The sequence below is a fragment of the Martes martes genome (assembly GCF_963455335.1).
Source record: "Martes martes genome assembly, chromosome: 13".
In the NCBI taxonomy this organism is placed as follows: domain Eukaryota; kingdom Metazoa; phylum Chordata; class Mammalia; order Carnivora; family Mustelidae; genus Martes; species Martes martes.
The window spans coordinates 36,338,023-36,363,690 of NC_137901.1; the positions used below are offsets into that span (position 1 = coordinate 36,338,023).

The 25,668-nt window shown below is 39.8% G+C and overlaps 1 protein-coding gene across 1 annotated transcript in view; it reads right to left on the reverse strand.

Moving 5' to 3' along the window:
* Nucleotides 1-280: 280 nt before the first annotated feature.
* Nucleotides 281-25,668, reverse strand: part of ELP2 (elongator acetyltransferase complex subunit 2) — a 45,899-nt gene continuing 20,511 nt past the window's right edge. The window contains exons 12-22 of the mRNA XM_080821288.1: nt 23,923-24,072; nt 22,149-22,337; nt 19,350-19,419; nt 18,543-18,638; nt 18,338-18,395; nt 17,625-17,697; nt 10,977-11,169; nt 9,204-9,325; nt 7,020-7,153; nt 6,394-6,507; nt 281-1,768 (exon numbers count right to left, since the gene is read on the reverse strand). Coding sequence (XP_080677414.1) covers nt 1,612-1,768; nt 6,394-6,507; nt 7,020-7,153; nt 9,204-9,325; nt 10,977-11,169; nt 17,625-17,697; nt 18,338-18,395; nt 18,543-18,638; nt 19,350-19,419; nt 22,149-22,337; nt 23,923-24,072 — 1,356 coding nt within the window. The 3' untranslated portion in view covers nt 281-1,611. The remainder of the gene's footprint in view (nt 1,769-6,393; nt 6,508-7,019; nt 7,154-9,203; nt 9,326-10,976; nt 11,170-17,624; nt 17,698-18,337; nt 18,396-18,542; nt 18,639-19,349; nt 19,420-22,148; nt 22,338-23,922; nt 24,073-25,668) is intronic.

Here is a 25,668-nt window from a genome sequence, read left to right on the forward strand (position 1 = left end):
ACATGTGCCTGAGGGTATTAGACAAGTTTATACAGACTCAAGAGTCTAGAACTGCACAGTCCAAATATGGATGGCCACTAGTGACATGTGGCTACTGAGCACTTGAAATGGGCTGGTCCAAACTGAGACAGGCTCTAAGTGTAAAATGCACTTCATATTGTATAAGGACTTTATATAAAAAAGTATAAAATACCTCAACTATCTTTTATGTTGTATATGTGAAATGACACCCTTTTGGATATACTGGGTGAAAAGATGTCACTAAAATAAATTTCGCCTGTTTGTTTTTACCTTTATTATTTAGCTATGAGAAAATTTTAAAATTACTTATATAGCTTAAATTTTATTTCTGTATTTCTAGAAATACTGGATAGTGCTGGAACTAGAAATCTCGATTTAGACAAAATATCACAACTCCTTTGGAAGCAAAATGTCGCATTAGATCATGGCAAACTCCAAGAAAGTCCTCACCTCCCCTCTTCCAGCATATTATGCATAGTATTCATTTCACTGCCGACTTCCCAGATGACTCTCGGTCAGGGAAAGCTTCTACTCTCATGCCAGTTTCCCCTGAGTTTAACCTCCCTCCACCCAACTCCCAAAGCTCCCAACTCTTGTGGCCCATGTTCCAAACTTCTGGCATACCCAACATTCTGTTCCTAGCATCTTCTTCTTCCTTCTGCTCCCACTACACACTCACCCTTGGGGCATCCTTTCTCTTGTGATTCACGTATGTGACTTCACATCAACTCAGATGATTCAGACACAACTCTCCTTTTCAGCCCCTACATCTATCTGGGTAAATGTCAGCACAGTCTGCTTTTAGTCCGACTGTAAAAGAAGAATCTGTGTACTTTTAAAGAATACAAGAAAACTGACTGCAGTTCAAATTCACAACTGCCTGCCAAATTCTTAGAATGGTGGGTGTGCACGGGAAGAAAGGTCAAGACCACACAAAGTGTAGTCTGTTTATTTACAAAGGCTGTTAAAATAAAAATTGAGTACTCTGGGTTTTATCTCTTTTTATTTTCTGTGTCCTCTCTTTGAAGAGGGTAATAAATAATGAAATATCCCAAAGAAGGGCACATGAAAGAAAAGGCCCAAAATAACACCGAATCAGGCAAATTCACTCATGAAGAATGAACGAACAGAGGTTGGGGAAGCCAGGGTGGCTCCGTTGCTTAAGCCTCTATCTTCAGCTCAGGTCACGACCTTGGGTTGGAGCACCCCATCAGGTTCCTTACTCAGCGAGGAGTCTGCTTCTCCCTCTCCCTCTGCCTGCTGCTCCCCTGCTTATGCTCTGTCTGACAAAAATCTTAAAAAAAAAAAATAAATAAAGAACAAAGAGTGGTTCTTAATCTGGGACACAGGGATGCGGGTCTGAATCCCTGAAAGTGTGGGCCAGGTTTTGAGGGTGTGAGCATATGTCTGTCTGTGAGGAAAGAGTGTGCAGCTTTCGTCAGATTTCAAAGGATCTGTGACCGAGTAAGCACTACTGCTATAGGATTTAAAAATGAAACTCGATGAAATTACAAGGTAAAGAAAGTCATCTATTTACAGGATAAATATCTTCGGACACCAATGGCCACATGCCTGTAGTTATTAAGCCCATCACAATGCACGTCTGTTAATTTTGTATATCTTCACAGTGTGATCTTCACCACAACTTGCAAAGTGTAACCATTCGGCACCTTCTGCTTCATTCTGTTCAGTTTTTCCATTATAATTCTTCCAGCATAATTTTTTGATAGCAAGTGTATGACTTTGGCTAAAACAAAGACAGAGAAATCATGAAAGGCATGTATGCTAGGACTATGAAATATTTTACCTCTGTATTAATTTAATTACCTTGCCCTTGCTATTAATGTTTTTAATATGAACTGAAGTCAAAACCTGAAAATCAAAAGGTACAGGTTTTACAGAAAGCAGAATCAGTCCTATAAATACAGAGAACAAACTTATGGCTGCCAGAGCAGAGTAGGGGGAAGGGTTTGGCAGAGTGGATGAGAGGGAGATTCAGGCTTCCAATTACGGAACAATTAAGTCACAGGAATGAAAGGCACAGCATGAGGAATATGTCAATGACACTGTAACAGTGACATTAACAGGGACAGATGGCAGCTACACCTGGGTGAACATAGCACAACATGTAAACTTGTAAAATCACTAAGAGGTGTACCTAAAACCAATATAATACTGTTTATCAACCATATTCAAATAAAAATAAAATTGTAAAAATTAAAAAGTACAGGTTTTTAAAATACCATCACTAATACTTCAGCTATTGTAAAGTTGAAAACATCTTACTCTATTTACTTAAAATTGTCAGACTAAATCTTACCTACTGACAAAAGACACCACCAAAAAGAGCAAGAAACAATGAATCCCTGTCAAATTTTTTAATGATCAGAGGAATTCATGAAATTAAAATCAGTCTTTCAGGTAATTATTATTATTATTAAATGTGTTTCTTTTTAAGGAATTCAAACTTGCAACACATTCAAAATTATTTTATTTATTATTTTATTCTTTTGACATCCCTGTGACACATATGGACTCTTACTCACATTATTACTGCTGGGTAAGGAAAAATAAGGAAATATTTAATAAATTGCCCAATGAAACAATCTTGGTCTCCAATGTGACCTCTAACTGCATGACCTTGGGCAAGATGCTCTTATTAATGCTCCTTCAACCCCATGACAGGGCTAGAATGCTACCGAACATAGATTATTAATAATTCCCTATGAAAATATAATAAAACCTAAAAATTTAACCCACAAATTAGATCTCCAAACTAAAGACAAATGAAGTTAAAAACTTAAATAGGTTTGAAGGCAGTAAGCCCTGAAAACGATACCAGAGCACACAAATTATACTTCCAGATGCTGAGAGCCTACATGTCACCAGATGCACTCTCAGGATGAAAGGGAGGAAAGAAATAAAACCTTGAGGTGATGAAACACATTTTAAAAATCAGCATACCAAAACCTATGCAACCACATGACTGTGAGCCCTTGCAAGTGGTCCCTCGGGAGGTTACACACACTTCGACAATGCTATTGTAATCAGTGTTTCCTAAAATTCTTCCCAAGGCAATGCTCCCACACTGTACAGGCTGTGACTTGAGCACTTATCTCAATGACAGTGCATCTTTCATGAGCCTGGCTCTGATTATTAGAGGCAGTCCAGAGTCATCAGGAGAGGAGGTTTATAAATGAAACCAATACCAAACTTTAAAAAAATGATGAAATGAGTATAATTATAACAGGTGTTTAATTGGTTTTCTTACACCACCAGTAAGTTAGTTCTGAACACGATTCCTCAACAGAAGTCTGAAAAATATTTTAAATGGCACTGACATGACTAGAATTTCATTTATTATTGATAATATTAAAGATCTCTCATTTCTGGGCTCCTGGGTGGCTCAGTGGGTTGAGCCTCTGCCTTCGGCTCACGTCATGATCTCAGGGTCCTGGGATCGAGTCCCACATCGGGCTCTCTGCTCAAAAGGGAGCCTGCTTCCCTCTCTCTTTCTGCCTGCCTCTCTGCCTACTTGTGATCTCTCCCTGTCAAATAAAGAAGAAAAAAAAAAAAAAACTTGACAAACCATAAGAGACTCTTAATCTCACAAAAGAAACTGAGGGTTGCTGGGGGTAGGGGGTAGGGAGAGGGTGGTTAAGTTATGGACATTGGGGAAGGTATGCGCTATGGTAAATGCTGTGAAGTGTGTAAACTTGGCGATTTACAGACCTGTACCCCTGGGGCTAACAGTACATTATATGTTATTAAAAAAATAAAAAATAAATAAAAAAAAATTTAAAATAAATTAATTTAAAAAAAAAAAGATCTCTCATTTCCTTGGAGGAATGGTTTGAACTAGTGACATTACTAAACAAGTATATGTAGTACAGCTGGCCCTTAAATAACATGGACTGGAACTGCACGGGTCCACTTACACACAGATTTTTTTCAATACATATAGTATAGTACCATAAATGTATTTTCTCTCATGATAATTCTTAACATTTTTTCTCTAGCTTACTTTATCCTAGCAATACAGTACCAAATACATATAAAAATATAGGTTAATCCACTGCTTATATTATCACTAAGGCTTCTAGCCAACAGTAGGCTATTGTAATTAAGCTTTTGTGGAGTCAAAGGTATACAAAAGTAAACACTTCTAACCCCCATGTTGTTCAAGGACCAAACGTATATTGCTTCCCCAGGAAGCTTCCTTAAGGAACAGTACTTATTTGGCTATATAAGTTTTAAGATGGTGGGGGTTTTTTTTGGTAATATTCCCTTTAAATGTCACATGTTAACAGACCACATTTAGATGACAGGGAGTTTAGGAGAGTCAACTTAAAAGGCAGTGTTTGTTTGTATTACCTTTGTATCTCATTTTTAGCAAAGACTTTCATTTGAAAGGACCTAAAATTTGGCAACTGGGATATTAACAATTCAAATAATGTGGTTAAGTCACGAATTAGTTCTTACAAATCTAACACCATCACAATGACTAAAAAGAAAATCTTAAAAAATACAAATTCTGTACTTGTCCTCTTCGCATGCTTTCTAAGGGGCTTCCTGCCAGGATCCCACATTCAGGATCTGCAGAGGAGAGTGAGCACCATGGGCAGGGCAAGATGAAAGGAAGTGAAATGAAGGGAGGGGAGCTCAGGAAGAGAGAAAATTTCAAATGCCTAAAATATGGAATTTTCACTGGAGCACCTCCCTCTTCAGTAAGCAACAGTATGAACTATTTCAATTGCTAAACCCACCATCAGAGGTGGGAGAGAAGCCAAAAAGGCAGGAGGAAAAGGATGAGTTTTAACCAATAGATTATGAGCACGAACATGCTTTGCCAATAAGGAGACAGACTCCCCTGGTTGAAATATCTTATAAAAGATATGCGCTCACAGGTCTCTCTCCACCAGGCCCATCACTTTCATCATGATACTGTCATTTGGAATTATATTTGACGTTCTATTTTGAATAGTTCAGATATATGAAGGTTGAAGAATCCAAAAAAAAATATATCTGACAGAATGAGGTTAGTGATTTTTTTGATTAATTTAGCCATTTTTAAAGAATAGTTTGGGTTAAAAATTAGATTAGAAAAAGATCCTGCTATCTAAGGGGGGGTGTGCTTTGTAAACATCAGGTGTTCTAAGTCATCTTAGGAGGAAGAGCTCAGGCCCGGGGCATGAGGCTCAGGGAGCACTTCCTATGTGTGAAAGCAGGCATGTGACTTTAAGGGGCACTGAGCATTTTGCTCCACCACTTGAGCTGAAGTGTTCAAACACAAGATGAGGCTACCAAAACACAATCTATAATGTTTAAAAAAATCACCCACATTTTTAATCCAATTTTATTACAAATCTACTGTAGTCAATTTCTAGATGACACGAAAATCACTTTCATCTCAAATGTGTTGTCTATAAAGATATTATGCAAACAAGCAATCTGTTCAAGCAAATTTTAAAAATATAGTAACAAACATCAATCTCAAGAGTCTACCATAGTACCACTTAGTGGTAAACACCACGAATAGAGATTTGTGTCCCTCTCCGTGTAAATGTGGCATAAATTTGCCACTAAAGACAAATACTGTATGATCTTACATACAGAATCTTCAAAAAATAAAACCAAAAACTCATAGGAAGAGATCAGATTTATGGTTACCAGATGCAGAGGTTAAGAGGAGAGGGAATCCCAGGAAGGTGGTCAAAGGTATAAATTCCCAGTAACAAGACAAGTAATACTAGACACGTAATGTACGACTTGATGACCTCCGTGGACCCTGCTCTGATGTATACGGACGTTGTTAAGGGAAGAGATCCTAAGAGTTCTCATTATACAAGGAGAGACTTCTTTCCTTTATTCTTTTCTTCTCTCCCTTTTTATTGTATCTATATGAATAAATGGATATAAATTGAATGCGGTAACGTTTCATAACGTATGTAAATTCTGCTATTCGCCATAAAGTTACACAAGTCACCTGTATGGGTTACTTCTCAATAAAATTAGGAAAAAACTGCCACTAAAAACCTTGATGCTTCGGGTGCCTGGGTGGCTCAATTGGTTCAGTGGCCGACTCTTGATTTCGGCTCAGGTCAAAATCTCAGAGTCCTGGAATCCAGCCATGTCTGGCTCCCCTGGCTTAGCAGTGAGACCTCTCCCTCTCCCTCTGCGACCCCTGCCCCCCGCCCCCAACCCCACACACTCTCTCTCAAATAAATAAATCTTTTGAAAAAAAGACTTACAAAAGATCAACTTATTTTATAAAAATTCATTAAAACTCAATGTTTTGTAACAAATACATTTGTAATTTGTGTAATTATAACAAAATCTAATCTGATGGAAGTAAAAATAGTAAGAAAATACCTTTGACTTGTTTCTACACAGTGGGTCCAGTCATTTATTTCTGGAACTTGATCAGTCTTTTTCCAGGTGTATAGACAAACCTTTCCACACTCTAATCCTACTGCAACAACGTATCTGTTTTTAAGGGAGGAGGGGAAGACAGATTAATTAGCATGAACTTCTGTTATCTCCGTCATTGCTCTATCAGAGTTCTTTACCATGTTCCCAACTGTCAGTAGCTTATAAAAGAAGTGCCAGCCCAGGAGACAGTGCACTGCTCCTACCATGCCCTCCTGGAGCCACCTCTCCATCAAGGGTGCACAGTTTTCCCTGTCCTCTGCTGGCACACCCACAAGCCAGTGTTTCCCTGGCTGGCTGCAGGGGCCCTCATTCTACTGCAGACACTTGTTACTGCGAAAGCACCACGGTTCTAAATTTGGTGATAAGAACCTGTGAGCCACACTCCCAATCCCCATTTTCCCACTCTGAGTATCATTGTGTTCTATCAATTTAACAATTCCTAAAAGAAATGTAAGCATTATGAAAAAAAAACAGCAATTCAGAAGCTATGAAAATATAAGAGGACTACATATGAAGAAATCAAGTGTGAACAAAACTGTAAAACAAAGCCCCACTCGGAGACTGACCGTTGGGAAAGGTTAAGCAGCGGGCAGACACTGACGGCTGTCACTGCTCCACCCACGTCCAGGACGGAGGAGCAGGGGCCGATGCTGTGCTCCACAGAGTCATCACTGGAGTCGCACTCGCCCCACACAACCACCTAAGAGAGACAGATCAAACTGTAAAGCCTTCTCTTTGCAAGGCTTACAGCAATGCATCAGAGTATCGACGGTACAGATAATGCAAAATATTCACTCTAGCATTTAAATAAATGCCTCATTTACATTTGCAGCTGATGTTCCAGGATTTCAGAGTACTGCAAGAATCACAGAGAAGCCGCGGGGTAGCAGACCCAAGTCTGTGAGACCTCAATTACCTAAATGTGCTGGTCCAAACAGGGACTGCCCGTGCCCAAAGACCAGGGATTGTCCATCACGCTCTTTTATACTCGAGAAACCAGTTCTGAACTAGGGAGAGTCTATCGGTCACATCCTCATTAAGAGGCTCGTGCACGTGTCCAAGACGTTACTACACATACATGGGGACCAGTCCAGCCCTGGCTCTTCCTCTATACCACAGCTGCTCAGGGAAACAACTCAGCAGGCAGGAGGGCCTAACTGTGACGATACCCTACGTGAGAAATGACACTTCCCTGGAAGGGTTAGGAGTTAGCGGACAGGCAGTCAGGGCCAGGATCCCTGACAACACGGAATCAGGACAGCTAAGATAAAATAGCCCTGACATTCTGCTCTGCAGACTTTGCAGACATCCTAAAATAAGAAAATTAACCACAAAAGCATCTGTCAATGTCACGGGCAAGAGGCAGTTAAGACCTAAGCCCCCAGATGTCAGCAAAAAAAGGACCATCAGCACATGGACATTAACGTAATAGGTAGACAGATACATGACCGAAGTCCTCATCGGCACGACTCAGCACACCCTGACTGTTTAAAAAAGTTCTGCAAAAGACCTCATAAAACCCCCTAAACTTGGAAACTCCAAGGGCAACCCACTAGGGTCCCCCTCACCCTCTGGAAGCTTTGTACTCTTGCTCAATAAACTTTGCTTCGCTGCCCATCACTTGTCGTCTGGTCTACCTCTTCATTCTTCAAAGCAATGTGACCAAGAACCGCAGGCACTAAGGGGACATAAAATCCTAAAACAGAAGCTCATGTCTCCAGGGGATGTGACCGGTCACAAAGAAACACAGTGAAGTGCAGTGGACAACACTTGCAAAATCCAGATCAAAGCAAGATTCCCGGTAGGAGGCTCTGACCAAGTAATCAGAAGTGTACTTCTGAGAACGTGTGCTGGGTGACACTCCGTCCAGTTCAGGCCTGACACAGCCCCGGGAGCCCCGGCTGCAGCACGTGCGAGCGCGTGGAGGGCAGAAGCAGTTCTGCTCCCTCGGCGGCCAGCACAGCACAGCACAGCAAGGCGGCACCGGGGGAGAAGCGGACCGGCGAATGGACGCAAGGGACAGTCTAAAAGAAACAGGTTAAGAGGCTGACATTTCAGTGTTTCACTGAGTGACATGTCCACACCAGCCCTCTGCTTTGGTAATTTGTACCACGACAACTGGAGATGGAAGGGAGAGGAAAGCAAACACTCAACTGCCTCCCCACCTCTGGTCTGTAGGCACTGCAGAAAAAGGAAGAGCATTTTAAGGAGTGTGAGGACAGGAGAGACCAGAGGCCGGGGCGAGGGCGGCGGTCAAGAACCTATTCCTCACTGAATTGTTTTGATTTTTTTAAAATTTAGGAAACACACACACACACACACACACACACCCATATACACTGCTTCCTCCACTGAATGAAAAGGCAATAATCCTCTATTGTAGAGGAAAATTTTAATTCATAGAAATATGAAAAAGAAAAGCCAACTGTTTTCCTCCTGATGCCCCGCCACCCCCTCCTGCTCTTCTACATTGTTAGTCTTCAACCATTTCATTCACTACTTCTCCCCCACTGGGCCCTCTGATGAACACCATGGGTCTGAAAGGTTTTCTTTTCATATCTGGTATTTCAGAGAAATGTATTTCTAGCTTTTAATAAGAAAAGCCTTTTTATGCATGCAATTGAAAAACATGGAAGAAAATAAGTAGATTATTTTTAATTTTATCAGAAAGTCAGGATAATGTGTTTTCTATCCAAATATACCTGTAATATTATTTTACGTTTGAAAAATAGTAAGTTAAAAAAAATTACCTTTTTGTCCCGACTCCCAGTGAAGAAATACTTGCTATCGGGACTCCAATCACAAGACCAAATAATTCTACTGTGCACAGCAGTTACCTTGTTGGTGAAGGCGAAGAGGCTAAAAACTGGGTCTGAAAGAAACACCATACACACTGCTCACAAGGCAGACAGAGCTGTTTTTATCTAGTAGAAATCTATGCTTATGTGTCATACACATCACACCCTTTAGCAATCAATTTACACATAGGGACTTTAGCAAAGACCTGGCTGCTGGCCCTCAGCAGAAGGCTCCGGGCATACAGGTACTCTTCCAGGAGGGAATACTTTTATGTTACTAGTCACTCTCCAGTGACTGGTAACAAACATCTTCCAGGCACTTAACTAAAATTTCAACTGTATGCTCACGAAAGAAGCCTGAGCAATTTAACTTTCCTCAGCAAGTAGCCAGATTTACACATAAGGAAAAAAGATTACCGTACTCATATAATGGGGAAAAAAAAACTCAAATAAACAAAAACCTTAAAAAACCTTTGCCCTTATAAGATTTAAGTGTCAGGTAGCTTCTAGTCCTCATATGGACTACACCTAAAAAATAAAACTAAAAAATAAAAAATAAAATTATAAAAAAATAAAATTACCTTAAAAATAAAATTATAGGTAATTTTTATTTTATTAATCTGTAATCCATAAAGATACAAGAGATTAATGGATGTATCATTAGTGTCACATTAACTTTTTAAAAAGTAAAGGCTGCATGTTAGGAAATCACTCGTTGCAAACGAAATCAGTTTACTTGGGGCACCTGAGTGGCTCAGTGGGTTGGGCCGCTGCCTTCGGCTCAGGTCATGATCTCAGGGTCCTGGGATTGAGTCCTGCATCGGGCTCTCTGCTCAGCAGGAAGCCTGCTTCCCTCTCTCCCTCTCTCTCTGCCTGCCTCTCTGTCTACTGTGATCTCTCTCTGTCAAATAAATAAAATCTTTAAAAAAAAAAAAGAAATCAATTTACTCTAACATGTACTGTTTAATGTATGTCTGTCTCTAAAATACAAGAAACTAAGAGACTAGGAATATCACAAGATCAAACTGCATGCAAGTTATACCAATGGGAAATTAAAACACAATTAAACAACACAAAGATATTTTAAACCCTCTCTAGATTTTACCCAAAGAAATCGGGGGAATCGAAACAGGCCATGCTCCAACAACACAAAGGTTTCCATCCCTCTTTTGTTTTTAATTTATGCCAGGCTCAGAGGAAAATGCAAGGTGGGTGTTAATATCCTGCCCAGGGGTCACGGTATTCACAGACAGATACCTAAAATGCCCTTCCTAACTACCAAAGTGACAGGGTAAGCAGGAAAAAGGTAAAGATAATGGTCCTTCTAATAAGTTTCATAATTTAATTGTATCTTCATTATTCCTGTCCCATAAAATCCTAGCTCAGAATATGGCACCCATTCAGTCTTACGCTGCCATTCTCTTTTATCAATCTACAAAAATCTATGTTTTTTAGATTTTTATGTTTCTTTTAACTGAGATGTCTGAATACATGCCATCCTGACTATATAATCACAAGGAATTCAACTCAAAGATCACTGCATTTAAATCTTAGAAGGAAGGTTCGAGTCTTCCTCAGAACACAACTTTGAAAGACCTCACAACAGTGAGACTCTGGCCTTCACCCTGCTATTACTTCTAGTCCTCTTTACCTAGTAGTTCCACAAGGTAGATAAAATGGACATAAGTGTTTCACTAATAATCTTCCAACTGGAAGCTGGTTTACCTAAGTCAGGTGAGACTGTGTCTTGCCTTTTCCACAGTGACCAGGTTCGATCTCTGGAAACAGCTAGTAAGAACTTGTCGTTGGGTGAGAAGGCCATCTGTGTGACAGTCAAACTGTGAAAAACTAAATTCTGCACCTGTTTCCAAGATGTAGTGTTCCAAAGAATGATGGCTGCATGCTCTTTCTTAGCTGCCTGGAGGACAGAGATGAAACAAGCAATTTAAGTAGAAATAAACTGGAAAAAGAACTCTTATTTTTAAAAATAACATGCTGTTACTATGGGTATATTGTATGTATCTGTATAAATAGGGAAAAATTCTGAGGCAATACATACTACAAGCAGAATAATCTCCAGGAAGAGGAAGACTGGGATTAGACTAGGTGACTCATCAGAGACAGACACTGTCATCACAGTGTTTCAATGTTTTACAAGAATACGTTTGTCTATTAATTTGTAATTAAGAGTTTGGGGTGCCTGGGTGGCTCAGTGGGTTAAAGCCTCTGCCTTCGGCTCAGGTCATGATCCCAGGGTCCTGGGATCAAGCCCTGCATGGGGCGCTCTGCTCAGTGGGTAGCCTGCTTCCCTTCCTCTCTCTCTCTGCCTGCCTCTCTGCCTACTTGTGACCTCTGTCTGTCAAATAAATAAATAAAATCTTTAAAAAAAAAAAAAGAGAGTTTAGAGACTTTCACTTCTGATCAAATGATGGAGTAACAGAGACCAGACTGACTCTCTGTATGAAATAACTAAAAAACCAAACATAATACCTGAAAATAATGGCACTCCAAAGTATGAGACATCTGACAACAAAGAACACTATCTCTGAGAAACAAAATGAATGTGAGTGGGGGAAAAAAAAGAAAAAGAACCTCACTAAACTCTATGACAACTTTAAGCAGCCAAAGAGGTGTTAACTTGAGTCCCCAAAAAAGGATGAAAAGAAAAAATACTTAAGATAATGGCCGAAGGGCGCCTGAGTGGCTCAGTGGGTTAAGCTTCTGCCTTTGGCTCAGGTCATGATCCCAGGGTCCTGGGATCAAGCCGGGCATCAGGCTCTCTGCTCAGCAGGGAGCCTGCTTCCCTTCCTCTCTCTCTGCCTGCCTCTCGGCCTACTTGTGATCTCTGTCAAATGAATAAATAAAATCTTAAAAAAAAAAAGATAATGGCCAAAAAATTCCCAAATTTGATAAAAACAATAAACATACAGATCCAAGAAGTTCAGTAAAACCCAAGCACAGCCAACATGAAGGAAATTATATCAACAAAAATCAAATTGTTTAAAACCAGCGATAAACATAAAATTGCAGTGGGAGGGGGAAAAAACCCATCACCAAGAACCAAAAAAATTATAGCAGATTCTCATCAGAAAAAATGCAAATAGGGGTGCCTGGGTGGCTCAGTGGGTTGGGGCCTCTGCCTTCGGCTCAGGTCATTGTCCCAGAGTCCTGGGATTGAGCCCCACTGTGGGCTCTCTGCTCACCAGGGAGCCTGCTTCCTCCTCTCTCTCTGCCTGCCTCTCTGCCTACTTGTGATCTCTGTCAAAAAAATAAAATCTTAAAAAAAAAAAAGCAAATAAAAAAAATGTAGCTACATCTTTAATGTACTCAAAGTAAAACCAACAATTTCTTACCCACTATAAAAATCATTCAAAAATTAGGGAAAGACAGGTCTGTCAGACAGGCAGAAGCTCAAAAAATTCATGATCAGCAGAAATGCATTACTGGGAATGTTAAAAAATAGCCTTTAGGCAAAAGAAAATGGTCTCTGCTGGAAATTTTTTAATTTAAATCTCTTCAAAAGATAACTGACTGACTGCTCAAAGGAAAAATGACAAGATCTTGTCAGATTTCTGTGAAGAAGTAAAGTGTCCAACAATACCAAAGAGTAGGGGGAAACAAAAGTACACTTCTATGAGGTTCTTAAATCATATATGAAACAGTGCAACATTACTTGGAGGCAGACTGTGGCAAATGACAGAGGTGCAGTATGAAATGAAAGACAAAACAATAAAATAACACAGTGGTTGTATCTACTAACCAAACAAAAGAAATAAAATGGACTCATAAAAAGCAATCAATCAATCCAAAATAAGTAAAATGAAACAAAGAAAGGATGGATGAAATAGAAAACAAACAGCAAGATGAAAGATTTAAATCCAAGCATATTATTATGTTAAATGTGCCCCTGTTAAAATGGAAGATTATCAAGATGAGTAAAAAAGCAAGATCCAACTGTATGCTGCCTTTAAGAAACCCACTTGAAAATAGCTTAAAGTACAAGGACAGAAAAAGATACATAATTCAAGCACTTCTCAAAAGAAAGCTGGAGTGACTCTATGGGCACTGGACAATGTAGACTTGAGAGCAGAACACAACACACTGCCAAAAATAGAGAGGATTGTTCCATAATGATAAACAAGTCAATCAAGAGAACATAACAAATCATAAATGTTTTAACAGCAGAGCTTCAAAATATATAAAGTAAAACTGACTGAAATACAAGGATTAAAAGATAAGCCTGCAATTATAGTCAAAGATTTCAAAATGCTACTCTCAATAAAACTGAAAGGATAAAGAAGACATGAACACTATCAACCAATTTGATGTAATTCATATTTTCAGAACACTCCACCCAACAGAAACAGAATCCACATTCTTTTCAAGTAAACATGGAAATTTACCAAGATTAAATTTCAAGGACTCAAATCATACTATGTTCTCTGACCACAATGAAATTAAATTAGAAATCAACAGCTATTTGGAAAACATTCAGTATATGGAATATGGAAACTAAATAATAAATCTCAAAAACATTTCAGTTAGGCGAAAATGAATAGACTGCATCAAAATATGGAAAGCCCCAAAAATAATACTTAGCAATTTATAGCTCTCAACACCTATATTAGAAAGATCTGAAATCAGTGGTCTCAGCTTTAACCTTATTAAACTAGAAACAGAAAAGGAAATGAAATCTAAGAAAAAAATAAACGGGTGCCTAGGTGTGGCTCAGTCAGTTAAGCGTCTGCCTTTAACTCGGGTCATGATCCCAGGGTCCCTGGATTGAGTCCCATATAGGGCTCCCTGCTCAGCCGACAGCTTGCTTCTTCCTCTCCCTCTGGCCCTCCCCCTGTTCCGACTCGTGTGCTCTCTCAATTAAATAAAATCTTAAAAAAAAAAAAAAGCAAAAATCAAAGAAATAGAAACAAAAACAGAAGCAGAGGAAAATCAAAAAGCTGGTTATTTGAAAATATCAAAAAACAATTATCATTATTTTCCTAATTCTCTGAATGCTTCCCACACCAGAACAAAAAATGCCGGGGCACAGGGTGAGGTGTGAGAAAGAAGACACAAATTGCTGACAGCACTTATAACAAAGGTGACATCACCAGAGATTCTACCGAGAAATTAAAAGGATTGGAAGAAAGGCACCGGGGTAGCTCGGTTGGTTAAGTGTCTGCCTTCGGCTCAGGTCATTATCTCAGAGTCCTGGGATCAAGCCTCACAGGGCACCTGGGGGGCTTGGTCATTAAGCCTCTGCCTTTGGCTCAGGTCACGATCCCACGGTTCTGAGATCAAGCCCTGCATCAGGCTCCCTGCTCAGCAGGAAGCCTGCTTCTCCCTCTCCAACTCCCCCTGCTTGTATTCCTTCTCTCACTCTCTGTCAAATAAATAAAATCTTAAAAAAAACCACCACCAACAAAAACCACTTCTCAAAAAAAAAAAAAAAAGAAAAGAAAAGATGCTCCACATCACTGGTTATTAGGAAAATGAAAATTACAACCACAATGAGATGTCACACACCAAACAGAATGTTTACAGACTGACCATAACATAAAGAGTGTTGAGGAGGGTGTGGAGCACCGGGAACTCCCACTGCTGCTGGGACTGTGAAATGGTATAATCACTTTGGAAAATAGCTCGGCAGTTTCTTAAACTTTAAATATACATATAGGGGTGCATGGGTGGCTCAGTGGTTAAGCATCTGACTCTTGATTTTGGCTCAGGTCATCTCTTATGGTCTTGGGATCAAGCCCCACGTTGGGCTCTGTGTTCAGTGCAGAGTGCACTTGTCCCTCTCCCTCTGCTCCTCCCCCTGCTTGTGCTGGCTCCTCCCACCCTAAAATAAATAAACACATTTTTCAATAAATAAACATACATCTAGCACCTTCTACTCACAGGTATATATTCAACAGAAATGAAAGCATGTATCTATATGTAGACTTGTATACAGATATTCACAACTGCTTTACAGATTAAAGCCAAAAACTGGAAACAACTCTAATGTCCATTAATAAGTGAATACATTAGGGGCGCCTGGGTGGCTCAGTAGGTTAAACATTTTCCTTCAGCTCAGGTCATGATCTCAGGGTCCTGGGATAGAGCCCCGTTTTGGAGTCCCTGCTCAGTGGGAAGTTTGCTTCTCCCTCTGTCCCTCCCCCCACTTGTGCATGCTCTCTCTCAAATAAATAAAATCTTAAAAAAAAAAAAAAAGTGAATAGATCAACAAATTGTAATGTATCTGTACATGGGAAAACTACTCAGCAATGAAAAAGAATAAACTGCTCATACATGCAACAACATGGATGAACCCCATATTCTTATACGGAATGAAAGAAGCTAGACCACAAAAAAGAAAAAAAAAAGGAGAGAACATACTATAAGATTCCATTTATATAAATTTTAGAAGATGAGAAGAACTCTATCATGACAGAAAGCACATGAGTGGTTTCCTAGGGGAAAGGGCAGGAAAGGGTAAGAAGGGACAAGAAAGAGGACTTACCAAGGGGCAGAGGAAATTTCTGGGGTTGATGGCTACATTCATTATCTTAATTGTGGTTGTGATTTCACAAATATAAACAAATGTGTCAAAACTTATCAAACTGTCCACTTTCAACACGCAATTTATAGTATGGTAATAACACCTAAATCACCTAAATAAAGCTGTTAAAAATGTTAGTTTCAGGTGCCTCGGTGGCTCAGTCAGTTAAGCGTCTACCTTCGGCTCAGGTCATGATCCCAGGATCCTGGGATCGAGCCCCACGTAGGGCTTCCTGCTAGGCAAAGAGATTGCTTCTCCCTCTCCCTCTGTCACTCCCCTTTGCTTGTTCTTTCTCTCTTGCCCTCTTCCTCTCAAATTAAAAAAAAAAAAAAAAGTTAATTTCAAAGGGAGATACATCATTTGCCTTACCAATCAAAACCAAATGTGTGGGTAACATCCTCCATTCAAGAAACCCAGCTACCTTCAGGTAAACTTTCAGATTTAAACTTTCCAAGCCACACCTCTTTTCTATTGTTTATTAAAATATGAAATACACAGGAAAACGTATGCAAATAACAATAAGAAAGTGGTACACATTTGCTACAAGCAAGCCCACGTGAAAATGAAAAAAAAAAACAATTAATGACTGACAGTGCCCAAAGCTAAAAACAAATTAGCTGCTCAATAGAAGCATGGCTATTCCTGCTACTAAGCTCTATTCCTGCTACTAAGCTCTATTCCTTCCACAGGCCCCGTAACAAAAGGAAGTAGCCTCAGTACCATCCTCACAGAGGGGACAACCAGCAAAGAACATGAGGCAGGAGGGGCATAGCAGTATTTCTTTTCTTTTTTTTTTTTTTTCAAAGATTTTATTTATTTGACAGGGAGAGAATAGGCAGAGAAACAGGCAGAGAGAGAGGAGGAAGCAGGCTCCCCACTGAGCATAGAGCCTGATGCGGGGCTCAATCCCAGGACCCCAGGATCATGACCTGAGCTGAAGGCAGAGGGTTTAACCCAATGAGCCACCCAGGCGCCCCAATCTTATGATGACTCAATACAGGTGGTGGCAAGAAGCCACAATAAAAGCAGAGAGAAGGGCCCAAGAGATAGGCAACTTGAGTCATCAGCTTAAAACGAGTAAATTTTAGAAAATGTAGGGAAATATGTGGGTCTCAGACCTTTCAGACACTCCTCCATACATATTCACTCCACAGAATACGGGTAAACAGTGAACTGTGAGTTTGAGATCATCCTCCCAGGCAGAAGCTTGAAAGCGTTATTCCGCAGTGCCACGTGCTAAGAAGCCAGCCTCACCCCGCCTCACCCCCTCCCTGGCACGGGCTGAGGGACTCCACTCCCTCCAAGCAGTACCATGACTGCTCCTGGACAAACTGTCAGATGGAGCGGAGCATGGTGGCTTTGACCTTCTCATTCCCCCATCTTCAGGACTCCCAATTATTTCAATTTATTGCATTTTGGGGTCATTTAAAAATACCTCATTAAATAAATCAACTTAAACCAAGTATTTAAGAGCAAAAGCATGTGGCTGAAACAGACTTAAAATCCAACAGACAAAAAAACCCTACAGATTTTTGGTTTGTTTGTTTTTTTCAAATTTATATATTTTTAGGTAACCTCTACACCCATTGTGGGGCTTGAACTCACAATACGGAGATCAAGAGTCACGTGCTCTACTGACTAAGGCAGCCAGGCGCCCCTCAGTTGCAAGCTGTTGAAGGGACAGAAGGGAAATGAGACCGCGAAAGCAAGATTCAGAAAAAAGCAAGTTTCAGTGGCCTTTCATGGAGCATTCCGCCTCCATCACCACAACTTTAAGAGCCTGACGAATCAAGTAACATGAACAAATGGAGTAAGAAAGTAAAATTCCCTACCTTACATGCTGAGGCAAGCAGAGCCTTTGAATTGCTACAAGCAACACAAAATATTTCATAACCATGTCCATATCTAAAATTTAAAAAGAAAAAAATGCGTGACCCTATATTAGTATATGTACCTATTCTCAGGCTGCAGTTGTAAAATATGAAAAGAACATAAATCTCTCTAACATACAATTCTTTTAGGGACATTGTATTTCTGTCTAGGCAAACATTTAGGGAAAAAACAGAAAGACTGGCAAGCTTCCTAAAAGTGATCTTCCTGAGTTAAATGCCAGCTTCCTAAAAGTGATACAACTTATTCAAACAATAAGATTAAAATACAAGTTTTAACCCCCAACTAGCCAGTACAACAAACAACAAATCCAGAAAACGTTTTGATGGAGAACCACAAAAAGGAAAAAATGAAAACAACAGAATAATACATCTTAAAAGTCCTTTTGAGAAAAGAAAAGAAATATGTCTCTCTACTTTAAAAATGAAGACCAATAAACAAATCCAGTAAATAGAATACATAAGTAATATAAAAATCTATGTGAAGGTTGATTCTTGCCCCTTAGGAAGGCCACTAAAGATTTTTAGATGGGGATGGGGGAGGGGGGGACAATGTAGGTAAAAGGAAAGCAAAGGAGACAATCAAATTATGGTGAGAAAAAAAATCACAAGTTATGACAGAATCAGATCAAAGATCTTAGCACAGTTTAACTTACAGTTTTTGAACTTCAGGCCATAAAGTATTCTGCAGAAGATGATCCTCAGTGGGAGGTTCTATAATAAATGTAAAGCACTGCAATTATTTTTTTTAATTTTCATGTTAATAGGTGAATTCTATAGCCTTTACTTAGGTCAACAGTAACAGGTACCACACTATATGTACTAATGATTCTATTAAATCACTTTTTTACCACTTCTTACCAGTAAGTACGGAGGGGTGAAAGGCCATTTGTTGATACTCAAAACTAGTACTAGTTAACAGTTCCTCTTCATCAGAAGGCTGAGAAGCTATATCTCCTAGTTTAAAAGAACCACATTAAGATCATGAATTAGTCCCCATATGTCTATGTCCTATGCACATCCCAATATTAAGACCATCAGAAAGCAGAGGCACCTCAAAGTACTGATTGTACTTCAAAGATGCATCAGTGTGATTCCAAAGCCAAGGGTATTTCTGCTACTCCAGTATTTTCCAAATGTGCTCCTTGAAGCACCAGTCAATTTCATAAAGATTCCTTCCTTTTTCTTTGACCTAACATTTCCCACACTGAAAACAATCAGACAAATTCTTCAGGCTAGCCACATCAGCATGTATAGTGGGAGTGCTCCATGAAACACACCCTGTGAAAGCTGCACCGATTTCAGGGCCTGTGTATGGGCAGAGTACTTAGCATGGAATGTCTGATGGAGGAAGCAGAGCATGTATTGTCATCCAAAGAAAGAAAAAATCAGGGACATTTAGGTGGCACGGTCAATTAAGCGGCCGACTCTTGGTATTGGCTTGGGTTGTGGGTATCGAGCCACACTTCAGGCTCTGCACTCAGCAAGGGGTCTGCTTGAGATTCTCTCTCCCTCTGCTCCTCCCCACTTCTCTAAAATAAATACATGAATCTTTAAAAAGTTATTAAAAAAATCAGTAATGAACATGAGATAACATGTTATGCAAGTGTGTAACTAGGTTTTAAATACCACTATGGATTCACAACTTTTGGACACTTCAAGCCTTACCCTGAAAGACAGCTTTATTTGATAACCCCAAAGCAGGGACCGTAGCTCCTTCTGGAAGGTCACCGTCTTGCTGGAATAAAAGGTATGATATGTTTTAAACACTAAAAGTTACCATTACCTCAGGCACACAAAATGTCATGCTCATAAATGCAGAGGAACAATTTAAAGGCCACGCTGTGTGGATTTTCTGCCCATACTTCCATTTTCCTTGAAACCAACAGATGGAACACTAAGCAATCACTCTCCAAAGACATGCTGCAGTTAACCCCCAATCCACCACACCCAATCCACAAAGTCGGCTATCCTCTCATCCATAAGCTTGCCAAACCCTAAAAGCTGCGGGAGTTTCAGAGTCTGATGAAGAGTGCACTAGTCTGGCTTCTAGCCAAGAGTGGGCTGAAAATGGCATGCCTGGGGCTCTACTTCCAAAAGACTCCTAAGCACATCCCTAATGATGCTCATGCAAACACCCCTGTTTCCTAAAAAGGCACATAGTATTTTTCTTTTTTTTTTTTTAAGATTTTATTTATTTATTTGACAGACAGAGTTCACAAGTGGGCAGAGACGCAGGCAGAGAGAGGAGGAAGCAGGCTCCCTGCCGAGCAGACAGCCCGATGTGGGGCTCAATCCCAGGACCCTGGGATCATGACCTGAGCTGAAGGCAAAGGCTTTAACCCACTGAGCCACCCAGGCGCCCCAAACACACAGTATTTTTCTTAAACATATCTAAATAACTCAATATTTAAAAATTTTTTTACAGAGTGCCATTGAAGTGCCAATAACTGCTTTTGCCCTGCAATTTTCATCAACCAAACCGTCTCACAAAAAACTATATGCTAACCATCAACACCGGCACATGCTCATATGCTAAGAGCATTTCTCACAATTGAGGCTTTCATACAGGAGCTGGAACCCAACACAAACAGGAGCAGTGGGAATTTAAGCCATCATCAAGAACAGCTACCCAGGACATAAGAGACTGCACACTTTGTCTCAGAAACCAAGAAAAACAAACCAGCAGAGAAAAGAGCCGCAAAAAGCACTTCTACAAACCTATCTCCACATTCAGAATGGGAACAAACTCCAAAACACAGCAAGAGGCTTTCCAGCCTAGGGAATCTCTGTATCTTAGGACACGGAATTGAGCGTATACCTGGAGCAAAGCTCTTGTGGAATCCTAGAATCATATTTCAATCCCTAGAACTGAGAGATCCTGAAATAACTGCCCTTCCATCCCCACGGCTCTATATAATAATCCCAATCAATACTTCCCTTTTGATCTCATTCCCACTGTCTCTTATGATCAGAAACAAGCAAAACAGAACCTGAGATCTTCACACAATCAAAAAAGCCCGTGTCATGAGGTGCTCAGCATACACTCAGGGAAACAGAGTTGGGAGTTTATTTCAAATAACTTTCTTACCCAGATTGTGTTAGTTGCCCTGCCTTCACAGTCTCCAGGCTCAAAGGCATCCTGTTCTCCCATAACATTCTCCACCCCAAAGTATTTTTCAGGACTTTGTTTAGGGATCCTCCAACAGCACCCACTAGTCTAAATCATGCCTGCCTCCTTAGGTCCTCCAGCACTTGACTTTCTCCATCTCTCCATTTCCCTGGATACACCACTCTTCATCTGAATAGCCTGGGCTACCCCACTGCTTGCTCACTCTCTCTCCTTCCTTCTATCAAGTGTACTTATCCTTTGCAATCTCAGACCAAATTTGTGACCCATCTCTAAGTACAGCAAAGAACCATGTAATGCTCATGCTTCTGTATAACACAACTATTTTCCTAATTTCCCTTCAAAACTACTTCATAATTTTCATAACTTATGTATTTTTATAAGCAGCTCAAATCTTCTGTAAAAAGAGAGTATAAACATAAAAAAAACTTACCTTTTCAAAATCCAAATGAAGTGCCATTAAACATTGTCTCATTACCCTATTTCAGTGACCTCTTCCTTCAATGAATAATTTACTTTAGCCACCAAAAAAATCACTGGTCTCATCTAGTAATTCAAAGTACTTCAGTTCCACTGTTCCCTACCTCTAACCTACAGCTACATGGGAATCTCCCTGAAAATATGACCTATCTAGGGGCGCCTGGGTGTCTCAGTTGGCTAAGCAACTGCCTTCGACTCAGGTCATGATCCCAGTGTCCTAGGATCGAGCCCCACATCGGGCTCTCTGCTCAGCAGAGAGCCTGCTTCCACCTCTCTCTCTGCCTGCCTCTCTGCCTACCTGTGAGCTCTGTCTGTCAAATAAATAAAATCTTAAAAAAAAAAAGAAAAAAGAAACAAAACAAAATATGACCTATTATATATTGTTTTATTATAGGCACTTAACACAGTGATGGTACACGGTATTCCTGCCTTGATTTAACACTGTAATTCTTTACACTGTTTTAGGCTACTTTTTAAAAAAATTTCTGGTTTTAACATTTAAATTACTGCATGTCACAGTGTGCACAGAAGTTTATCAAGCTGATTTGACTTCCTTGTTACCCATGAGCTCCATTTACAGGCTTAAGAAAAAAAAATTTTTATTTTTTATTTATTTTTTTTAAAGATCTTCTTTATTTATTTGAGAAAGAGAGAGAGCATGAGAAGGGGGAGGGTCAGGGGGAGAAGCAGACTCCCCATGGAGCTGGAAGCCCAATGCAGGACTCAATCCTGGGACTCTGGGACCATGACCTGAGCTGAAGGCAGTCACTTAACCAACGTAGCCACCCAGGCACCTGAGAAAAAAAATTTTTAAATGAAGTACATGGATTTAGTTGAAACATTAGAGGAATACTCACATTACAAAGCAAAAGATTCAGTGACTGGCCCGTAATGGCACAAAAGTTTTCCACAAAATTCCGAGGTGCAGAAAATACTCGAAGAACTTTTTCATCTGCTCCAGATACAAACTGAAACCGACTAATCATCGCCAAACATTTCAGGTCATATCCATGTATCTGAGGCCTGGCAATTTCATGCCAGGTCACCTGGGTATTCAAATAGGATAAAAAAAAAATGATCATACATTTCAGAAACCAAATTCTTTTCAACAAGCCAAATATCAGATGCACAATTATTTATTATGACATGGAAATATGACCACAGACCGTATTCATCCGAGTTGTTTAATCCTAATTCAATCCTTTTTGTTACTGAATAGTATTCCCTTATACAGTTAGACACACACACACACACACACACACACACACACACACACATAATCGTGTTGATCCATTCAAATATGATAAGACATTAAGGTTCTTTCCACTTTTTGTCTTTTACTGAAAAAGAAGTTGTGAACATTTCTGTACAAATCTTTGCATGAACATGGACTTCTATTTTTCTTGGGTAAACGCCACCTGTAAGTAAACTAGCTGGATGATATCATCGATGCATATTTAAATTTTTAAGAAACTGCCCAACTATTTCCCAAACAGGCTATACATTTCACAATCCCACCAGCAGTGTACAAGAATGCCAGCTGCCTGCTCCTTCATCAACACTTGGTACAGTCTTTAAATCATTTTGGTAAGTGTGTAATGGTATGCCACTGTAGCTTTACTTTACATTTCCCTAATAACTAATAGGGTTCAGAATCTTTTCCTGTCCTTATTTCCTTATGCCTTCTTTGAAGAAGTATCTGTTCACATCTTTTGTCCATTTTCTTATAGAATTGTTCGTTTTCCTATTACTGAGTTCTCAGATGTTCATTATATACCCTGGATATCAATCGCTTACCAGAGATGTGCTTGGTAAATACTTTCTCCCAGTTTGTAACTTTTCATTTTCCTGACAGTGTCTTTCAAGTAGAATTTTCATATTTTGGTGAAGTCCAATTTATCCGTCTTTTTAGTGGATGATTAATAAACAGATTTCATTCGTTTTCAAGGACTGACCCACAGTCAATTCCAAGAACTTTTGTCAGAGATTGAAGCTGAGTAGACAAGCTTTCTCTACCACATTGCACAGTTCAGTGGCTTGCCACTGGTAAAGTGTAGTTGCAATTTCTTGAGCTCAGGGCGAAGAATGAAAAGTCTATTGAACAGAAGTCACCTCAGGGCGAAGAATGAAAAGTCTATTGAACAGAAGTCACCCTCAATCACTATTATCTAATAGTATATATGACTTTAGAAATTAGCTTTTACTGTAGACTTGACAGTGTTTCCTAACATGTTAAACATAAAATACAAGGGATGAGTGAATTTTTATGCAGATAGCAAGTAAATACACTTTGAAAACAACTCTAACACTAAAACTGTCTGAACTGCCCAGAGTATATATATATGTCTAAGTTTTTAAGAAAATACCATTTCCTACCTGCTGTATCATTCTGCACTCCCACCAACAACATGTGCGCGCTCTGGCTGCTCAGCACCCTTACGTCCGCTCCTCACTGCTAGTGCTTCTCACTTTGGCCACCCCACAGTGCGCAGAGGCCCCATGTCCCATGTCATTGTTTTCCCTTGCATTTCCGTAGTGGCTAACAATGCTGCCCCACTTTTCACGTGCCCAAGGATGTTTTTATAAAAAATGCATTTACAAAAATGTCAGTCAAGTAGGAAGACATTTTACCTGTGATTCGTCTTTTCTCTTCCACGGAGCAAAAAGTCGAGTTGTCTGGTCAGTACCAACAGTGATGATAAACTCTCCTTCTGGATCCCACATTAGGTCTTGGACACCATCAAAGTGTCCTGAAATAACAATCTCTGGGGTCCACTCTCTCTGCAATGGAAGTATTCATGACACATCAAAATAATCAGAGATCACTACTACTCAGAATCAAGTCTAATCATGATAATGCCCTCCGCCCTCAAGGCTAGTGATGGAAAAGACTGAAGCCCCTGAGCAAGGGAAAAAGCTAAAAAAACAAGATGGGATCTTAAAATAATAGGATCCTAAAATAAAAGGACAGGTTTTCCAATCAAGCATATTATAATTTAAAAGTTCAAATGTGTTCCGTCCTTTAAAGCAGTAACCTGGGGGAAATGCCCCTCCATTCAGCGCATACTGAATCCCTCCTAGAAGCCAAACACTATTTAACTTTTCTCTGCCTCAAAGAACTCCTCTGTAAAAGAGTTACCAAGCTTGTTTGGTTGTTATGAGAATTAGATGAATTTATATTTGTAAAGCACCCAGGACAATGCAATACGCAGCATTATGTATTTCTCTGTTAAACTCCATTATAAAGAGTATTAAATAAAATTAGTCAGTAGATTCTGAGTATGTGCCTTTTTTTTTTTTAAAGGATTCATTTATTTTAGGGAGACAGAAAGGAAAAGAGAGTACACCAGCAGGAGGGACAAAGGAAGAGGGAGAAAGAATCTTAAGCAGACTCCACTCAGCACAGAGCCTGGCCCAGGGCTTGATCTCACACCCTGAGATAATGACCTGGGCCATTACCAAGAGTCAGATGCCTAACCAAATGCACCACCCAGCAGCCCTCTGGCTTTCTTTATCAAGTAAAAGGAGCTGCAGGTGTAGAGAAGAGAGGCTGAATCAAATCTAGCTGGCCCACCTCCTGAGGGAGCCTGTACCAGCAACCATGCAAACAAAGAGAGACAATGAAATATAGAAAATATCGTATGTCTCATCTACAATCATGTTTTGGACAACCTCAAGTAGTGGTAAACAATCTTTGGAGTAAATAAACTTGTAAAAATAGCTAAAAGGTGACCCAAAGCCAAGTATGATGAATACAGTCAGTGATTAAGCTATTTTCTCATCAAAAAAATTAAAAGGTTGTGACAAAGAAGTGCTATTAATTTCTTCTGACATAAAAGGTGATTCTAAAGTTAGCACTAATGGGAGTTTCCAAAAAGTTCTGAAAAAAGTGCAGCACTTTTGGACTATCAGTACAATTTTACACTGTAACAGTCCTAAAATACAGTGTTTGTTTTTAAAATCAGCCCCAAATATAACAGATGTGCCACCCTGGTGTGGGAAGCTATGCATGTGTGGGGGCAGAGGGTATACGGCAACTCTCTGTACTTCCTGCTCAATTGTTTGTGAACCTAAAACTTCTTTAAAAAATCAAGTCTAGGGGCGCCTGGGTGGCTCAGTGGGTTAAAGCCTCTGCCTTCGGCTCAGGTGGATTGAGTCCCACATCGGGCTCTCTGCTCAGCAGGGAACCTGCTTCCCTCTCTCTCTGCCTGCCTCTCTGCCTAGTTGTGATCTGTCTCTCTGTCAAATAAATAAGTAAAATCTTTAAAAAAAATCAAGTCTATTTTTTAAAAAGTCACCTTAAATACATGGGGAGCAGCTATTATAAATCTGAAGTCAAATTATAAGCACAAGCAAAGTTCCTTGAATTCTATCTTC